We start from the raw sequence: 7,593 nt of genomic DNA, 5'->3' as shown, positions 1-7,593 counted from the left end.
TTCAGAATCTGAACTTTTGGATCGCACCTTCTCCTTCTTGTCCACAATGGCGCTCCATTCATCCTTCCATATGGGAGGGCAGCTCCTCTAATCTTTTCCGTGCACCGCTGGCTTAAGAGTACTTTGTGCGAAGATTGTGTTTATTACAAATGGCACCTCTGCGATTTGTAGTCTTATCTTTGGCCATTGGCTCAGAATCCTTCCCCCCCACAAAAAAAAAAAAGATTATATATATATAGCGCGAGACGACACAAGGTAGGATGCTGCACCAAAGAGGGACCCACCTTTGCCAGGAATACCCACTGGGCCTGGGTTCACGGGCTGTGCAGACGCAGCTCCAGAGGAAGACATTCTCCATACTAGAGCCTTAGTCCTACCCTAGTGTCTTCAGTCAGGGTCAGTTACAGTCCTGAAATTGTCCAGGAGGATGAGACTCCATCACTACAGGTCCTGCCATGATTGAGCTCCTGGACACTCCCAAAGTCACTGCTGACATGCCATGCGCTCCACCCTGGGAACACAACTGGAGGGGACGTCATGTGCTCAAACTCCAGCGGCTTGCATCATTTCTTGCACGCTCGAGACAGCCAGGAAGGAGAAATGAGGGCTGAGGACCTATGGGAGGACCCCAGCCTGCCACCATTGCCACAGGAGAACAGTGTGGTCCAGTACCAGCAGGCACCACTATCGACCGTAGTACTAGGTCATAAACGTGTAGTGACTGTCTTTTATCATAACTGCAGCAAGCAGCCCAGTAAGTAACACATTGCTGGAATCAGGACCTCTATTCTGAGAGCAGCATGATGCAAGGACACATAACAGTAATCTACTGACCCATTTCGTACATAAACAACATCTAGTAATTTATTTATTTTTTTTTCTTTATTTTAAGATTGCAATGAATTCATTCAATGAAAAAAACAAACAAAAAAACCATGATGGCGACGTACAAGAGCAGCTCAGACCGCGCCAGAGACGCCATGAAGCAGCCGCCGCTGCTGTCAGCAGAGCGCATCAAACAGTGCAGCTCCGCACTGCCGCCATTAACAAAAAGCATTTTATTTACATATTAAACACAAATTACAGATCTGCACATCAGAAAAATTAATCAATCATCTCCAGCAGTGGCTCCATCCTCCACAGCTCCGGCACAGTCCTCCACACCGCAGCTCCTCACACTATGTACTTAAAGCTGTATGTCTTGTCACAGGACAGCCTCTGGCCCTTACAGCGGCCGCACAGCTCCTGGCAGTGAGGGCGCTTCAAGTCAATGTGTCGCCTCTCTGGACACGAGCACCAGGCCTTCATGCAGGTCTGAAGGGAAGAGATCACCACTGAGAGCAACCAAACATGGGAAAAACGAAGGCGCAGTGCCCGACCCAACCCGGAGAAGACACCACACACCACAAAGGAAGGCGCAGTGCCCGACCCAACCCGGAGCAGCCACACAACATGAAGGCGGCGCAGTGCCCGACCCAACGCAGAGCAGGCACCACACACACCACGAAGGAAGGCGAAGTGCCCGACCGAACCCAGAGCAGCCACACAGCATGAAGAAGGCACAGTGCCCGACCCAACCCAGAGCAGGCACACAGCACGAAGGAAGGCGAAGTGCCCGACCCAACCCAGAGCAGCCACACAGCATGAAGGAAGGCGAAGTGCCCAACCCGGAGCAGCCACACAGCATGAAGGAACGCACAGTGCCCGACCCAACCCAGAGCAGCCACACAGCATGAAGAAGGCACAGTGCCCGACCCAACCCAGAGCAGGCACACAGCACGAAGGAAGGCGCAGTGCCCGACCCAACCCAGAGCAGCCACACAGCATGAAGGAAGGTGAAGTGCCCAACCCGGAGCAGCCACACAGCATGAAGGAACGCACAGTGCCCGACCCAACCCAGAGCAGCCACACAGAATGAAGAAGGCACAGTGCCCGACCCAACCCAGAGCAGGCACACAGCACGAAGGAAGGCGCGGTGCCCGACCCAACCCAGAGCAGCCACACAGCATGAAGGAAGGCGAAGTGCCCAACCCGGAGCAGCCACACAGCATGAAGGAACGCACAGTGCCCGACCCAACCCAGAGCAGCCACACAGCATGAAGAAGGCACAGTGCCCGACCCAACCCAGAGAAGGCAACACACACACACACACACACCCCAACAAGGAAGGCGCAGTGCCCGACCCGGAGCAGCCACACAGCATGAAGGCGCAGTGCCCGACCCAACCCGGAGCAGCCACACAGCATGAAGGCGCAGTGCCCGACCCAACCCGGAGCAGCCACACAACAAGAAGGCGCAGTGCCTGACCCAACCCAGAGCAACCACACAACATGAAGAAGGCGCAGTGCCCGACCCAACCCAGAGCAGCCACACAACATGAAGGCGCAGTGGCCGACCCAACCCAGAGCAGGCACCACACACCACGAAGGCAGGCGCAGTGCCCAAACCAACCCGGAGCAGCCACACAACATGAAGAAGGCGCAGTGCCCGACCCAACCCAAAGCAGGCACCACACAACACGAAGGAAGGCACAGTGCCCAACCTGGAGCAGGCACCACTGAGAGCATCCACACATGGTAAAAATGAAGGCACAGTGCCCCACCCAACCCAGAGGAGCCACACAGCATGAAGAAGGCACAGTGCCCGACCCAACCCAGAGCAGGCACACAGCACGAAGGAAGGCGCAGTGCCCGACCCAACCCAGAGCAGCCACACAGCATGAAGGAAGGTGAAGTGCCCAACCCGGAGCAGCCACACAGCATGAAGGAACGCACAGTGCCCGACCCAACCCAGAGCAGCCACACAGAATGAAGAAGGCACAGTGCCCGACCCAACCCAGAGCAGGCACACAGCACGAAGGAAGGCGCGGTGCCCGACCCAACCCAGAGCAGCCACACAGCATGAAGGAAGGCGAAGTGCCCAACCCGGAGCAGCCACACAGCATGAAGGAACGCACAGTGCCCGACCCAACCCAGAGCAGCCACACAGCATGAAGAAGGCACAGTGCCCGACCCAACCCAGAGAAGGCAACACACACACACACACACACACACACACACCCCAACAAGGAAGGCGCAGTGCCCGACCCAACCCGGAGCAGCCACACAGCATGAAGGCGCAGTGCCCGACCCAACCCGGAGCAGCCACACAACAAGAAGGCGCAGTGCCTGACCCAACCCAGAGCAACCACACAACATGAAGAAGGCGCAGTGCCCGACCCAACCCAGAGAAGCCACACAACATGAAGGCGCAGTGGCCGACCCAACCCAGAGCAGGCACCACACACCACGAAGGCAGGCGCAGTGCCCAAACCAACCCGGAGCAGCCACACAACATGAAGAAGGTGCAGTGCCCGACCCAACCCAAAGCAGGCACCACACAACACGAAGGAAGGCACAGTGCCCAACCTGGAGCAGGCACCACTGAGAGCATCCACACATGGTAAAAATGAAGGCACAGTGCCCCACCCAACCTAGAGCAGCCACACAGCACAGATGAAGGCGCAGTGCCCAACCCCACCCGGGGCAGGCACCACACACCATGAAGGAAGGCCCAGTGCCAGAGCAGGCAAAACGCACACACACACACACACACACACGGGAAGGCGCAGTACCCAACCTGGAGCAGGCACCACACACCATGAAGGAAGGTGCAGTGCTCGACCCAGCCTGGAGCAGGCACCACACACCACGAAGGAAGGCGCAGTACCCAACCCAACATAGAGCAGGCACCACACACCATGAAGGAAGGTGCAGTACCCAATCCAACCTGGAGCAGGCACCACACACCACGAAGGAAGGCGCAGTGCCTGACCCAACCCAGAGCAGCCACACAGCACAGAGGAAGGCGCAGTGCCCGACCCCACCAGGGGCAGGCACCACACACCATGAAGAAAGGCCCAGTGCCGGAGCAGGCACCACACACAGGAAGGCGCAGTACCAAACCTGGAGCAGGCATCACACACACCACGAAGGAAGGTGCAGTATCCAACCTAGAGCAGGCACCACACACCAAGAAGGAAGGCACAGTGCCCGACCCAACCTAGAGCAGCCATACAGCACAGAGGAAGGTGGAGTACCCGACCCAACCCAATTAGGATACTAATCGCCCTTGAAGTCAGTCGACTTTTTTTTTTTTTTTTTTTTTAAACTCCGTCCCTTGGAGGGTCTGTACCTGGCACTCGATGGACTCCACATAGTAGGGGTTGCAGCCGTTCTGGCACTTGTGGCAATACTGCTTAAAATAAACCTGGACAAAAGGAGGCAGAACATGAGACATGCAGTACAGAGTACAGAATAGTCCACCACCCACCAGGAGAGCGCCCCAATGCTGACAGCAAGCAGAGGTATCCAGAGCCGGGAGGGATCCATAAACATGCAGTGCTGAGAACAGCCCTGCAGAACCCCAGCCCCCAATATAATGCGTGCAACCACCACAGGGGTCTCTGTCGCCTCCCAACTCCGGTCCTCAAGAGCCACCATCAGGTCAAGTTTAAAAGCCTTCCTTTGCATTGGTCAGGTGAAAATTGCATCATCTTCACAGGCAATAATTCCATCACCTGTGAAATACTAAGGAAATCCTGAAAACACGACCTGTTGGTGGCTCCTGAGGACCGGAGTTAGGGACCCCTGCTGTAGAGGATTCACTGCAGGACACAGAGCACTAGTGAGTGTGAACGCTGCAGAACAAACGGAGAAACCAGCGACTTACCTTGTTAGTTCCAGATACACACCACACGTAGGCGCTCTCCCACCGCACCTGGCAGCCGCGGCAGTGGAAGAAGCCGTATTTCTGCTCCAGGAACTGGGAAAAAAAACCACCAAGATAAGTAATGTATGTACACAGTGACTGCACCAGCAGAATAGTGAGTGCAGCTCTGGAGTATAATACAGGAGGTAACTCAGGATCAGTAATGTAATGTATGTACACAGTGACTGCACCAGCAGAATAGTGAGTGCAGCTCTGGAGTATAATACAGGAGGTAACTCAGGATCAGTAATGTAATGTATGTACACAGTGACTGCACCAGCAGAATAGTGAGTGCAGCTCTGGGGTATAATACAGGATGTAACTCAGGATCAGTAATGTAATGTATGTACACAGAGACTGCACCAGCAGAATAGTGAGTGCAGCTCTGGGGTATAATACAGGATGTAACTCAGGATCAGTAATGTAATGTATGTACACAGTGACTGCACCAGCAGAATAGTGAGTGCAGCTCTGGAGTATAATACAGGATGTAACTCAGGATCAGTAATGTAATGTATGTACACAGTGACTGCACCAGCAGAATAGTGAGTGCAGCTCTGGGGTATAATACAGGATGTAACTCAGGATCAGTAATGTAATGTATGTACACAGAGACTGCACCAGCAGAATAGTGAGTGCAGCTCTGGGGTATAATACAGGATGTAACTCAGGATCAGTAATGTAATGTATGTACACAGTGACTGCACCAGCAGAATAGTGAGTGCAGCTCTGGGGTATAATACAGGAGGTAACTCAGGATCAGTAATGTATGTACACAGTGACTGCACCAGCAGAATAGTGAGTGCAGCTCTGGGGTATAATACAGGAGGTAACGCAGGATCAGTAATGTATGTGCACAGTGACTGCACCAGCAGAAGAGTGAGTGCAGCTCTGGGGTATAATACAGGAGGTAACTCCGGATCATTAATGTATGTGCACAGTGACTGCACCAGCAGAATAGTGAGTGCAGCTCTGGAGTATAATACAGGATGTAACTCAGGATCAGTAATGTAATGTATGTACACAGTGACTGCACCAACAGAATAGTGAGTGCAGCTCTGGGGTATAATACAGGATATATCTCAGGATCAGTAATGTAATGTATGTACACAGTGACTGCACCAGCAGAATAGTGAGTGCAGCTCTGGAGTATAATACAGGATGTAACTCAGGATCAGTAATGTATGTACACAGTGACTGCACCAGCAGAATAGTGAGTGCAGCTCTGGAGTGTAATACAGGATGTAACTCAGGATCAGTAATGTAATGTATGCACACAGTGACTGCACCAGCAGAATAGTGAGTGCAGCTCTGGAGTATCAATGATATAATGAACGCTCCATACTTAGCAGTTGGGAGAGTTGACCACTGGGGGCCCTCCATCCCTCCCCATTCTGTAGTTTGGTGAGTGCAGCCCCAGTGAGGGGTCTGGTTTTCTTTGGACAGTACCCTGGTAATACACCCCACCTAGGAGGCGCTCTGCCATCATCCCTCTTCTTACCTGGAATGTGGGTCTTTTTACCCCAGCGTTGCCCTCCTCCTCTTCCTCCGGGTCCGCCAGTTGCACCCCCACATCTCTGGCCCCGGCGTTCTGGGCAGGTGGCAGGGTGAACAGTCTCCGGTCGGACAGTCTGGAGTACACGGCTATGGTGCGGGGGAAGCGGACCGGGGTGACAATGCTGAGGCCGGCATGCTGTCCAGGACTGGCGCGGCACAGGAAGGGCCCACCCTTGCGGCTCTTCAGCGTTCGGGGCCCCAGTGAACACTGAACAGACGCATCCACTCTGGGGTTCACCTGAACCCCAACTTCTTTGGTGGTAAAGCGGGTTAACCCGAGCTCCGGGCCCAGCTGGCTGAGCAAGGCCTTCAGCTGGGACCACCGGTAGTTATCCAGACAGTCAAACGGGAGGGTGGGCTTCATGGGCCCCTTGTAGGGGGGCTTCCAGTAGGGCACCTTGGGTTTGTAGTAGGGGGGCTGTTGGCGGTAAGGTGCGCCATAGTTCAGGAAGGGAGGATATTGGGGGTACATGACTCCAGCCATAGTAAATGATGGGATTCCTGCAGTGAACAGGTGACCTGAGCGGCCGCTCCTTATATCAGCCCCATAGAGGAGGCTCGTTAGTGTAATGACCGACCCCTTCAATGCCGGAGCGGAACAGAGACAGGGCGACTCCTTCACTGCCAGAGCGGAGCAGCGACAGGACGACCCCTTCACTGCCAGAGCGGAGCTACATCAAGACCGACCCCTTCACTGCCGGAGCGGAGCAGCGACAGGACCGACCCCTTCACTGCCGGAGCGGAGCAGCGACAGGGCGACTCCTTCACTGCCGGAGCGGAGCAGCGACAGGACCGACCCTTTCACTGCCAGAGCGGAGCAGCGACAGGACCGACCCCTTCACTGCCGGAGCGGAGCAGCGACAGGGCGACCCCTTCACTGCCAGAGCGGAGCAACATCAAGACCGACCCCTTCACTGCCAGAGAGGAGCAGAGACAGGGCAACTCCTTCACTGCCGGAGCGGAGCAGCGACAGGGTGACCCCTTCACTGCCGGAGCGGAGCTACATCAAGACCGACCCCTTCACTGCCGGAGCGGAGCAGCGACAGAGCAACCCCTTTACTGCCGGAGCGGAGCAGCGACAGGACCGACCCCTTCACTGCCGGAGTAGAGCTACATCAAGACCGACCCCTTCATTGCCGGAGCAGAGCCACGTCAAGACCGACCCCTTCACTGCCGGAGCGGAGTCAGGACCGACCCCTTCACTGCCGGCCGGAGCGGAGCGACGACAGAGCGACCCCTTCACTGCCGGAGCGGAGCAGCGACAGGGCGACCCCTTAACTGCCAGAG

General features: G+C 55.3%; 1 protein-coding gene across 1 annotated transcript; it reads right to left on the bottom strand.

Annotated features, from left to right (window-relative positions):
• Window positions 1-863: 863 nt before the first annotated feature.
• LOC143818642 (protein ZAR1-like 1.S) lies at window positions 864-7,392 on the bottom strand. The gene is made up of 4 exons (XM_077299899.1): window positions 6,251-7,392; window positions 4,711-4,803; window positions 4,174-4,248; window positions 864-1,314 (listed from the first exon to the last, which is right to left on the bottom strand). The coding sequence occupies exons 1-4, from the start codon at window positions 6,788-6,790 to the stop codon at window positions 1,174-1,176; spliced, it is 849 nt and encodes a 282-aa protein (XP_077156014.1). The 5' UTR covers window positions 6,791-7,392; the 3' UTR covers window positions 864-1,173.
• Window positions 7,393-7,593: the final 201 nt, after the last annotated feature.

This window comes from Ranitomeya variabilis, chromosome 3, assembly GCF_051348905.1.
Source record: "Ranitomeya variabilis isolate aRanVar5 chromosome 3, aRanVar5.hap1, whole genome shotgun sequence".
NCBI classification, from domain to species: domain Eukaryota; kingdom Metazoa; phylum Chordata; class Amphibia; order Anura; family Dendrobatidae; genus Ranitomeya; species Ranitomeya variabilis.
The sequence above is the reverse complement of the archived record's forward strand: the minus strand, read 5'-3'. Positions and strand labels throughout refer to the sequence as shown.

Excerpts from the sequence above, each read along its gene's own strand:
- LOC143818642 (XM_077299899.1), bottom strand. The coding sequence starts at position 6,790 with ATGGCTGGAGTCATGTACCCCCAATATCCTCCCTTCCTGAACTATGGC. Across the intron at positions 4,249-4,710 it reads GTGTATCTGGAACTAACAAG|GTTTATTTTAAGCAGTATTG; the intron begins GTAAGTCGCTGG and ends CCTTTTGTCCAG. Across the intron at positions 1,315-4,173 it reads TGGAGTCCATCGAGTGCCAG|ACCTGCATGAAGGCCTGGTG; the intron begins GTACAGACCCTC and ends TCTTCCCTTCAG.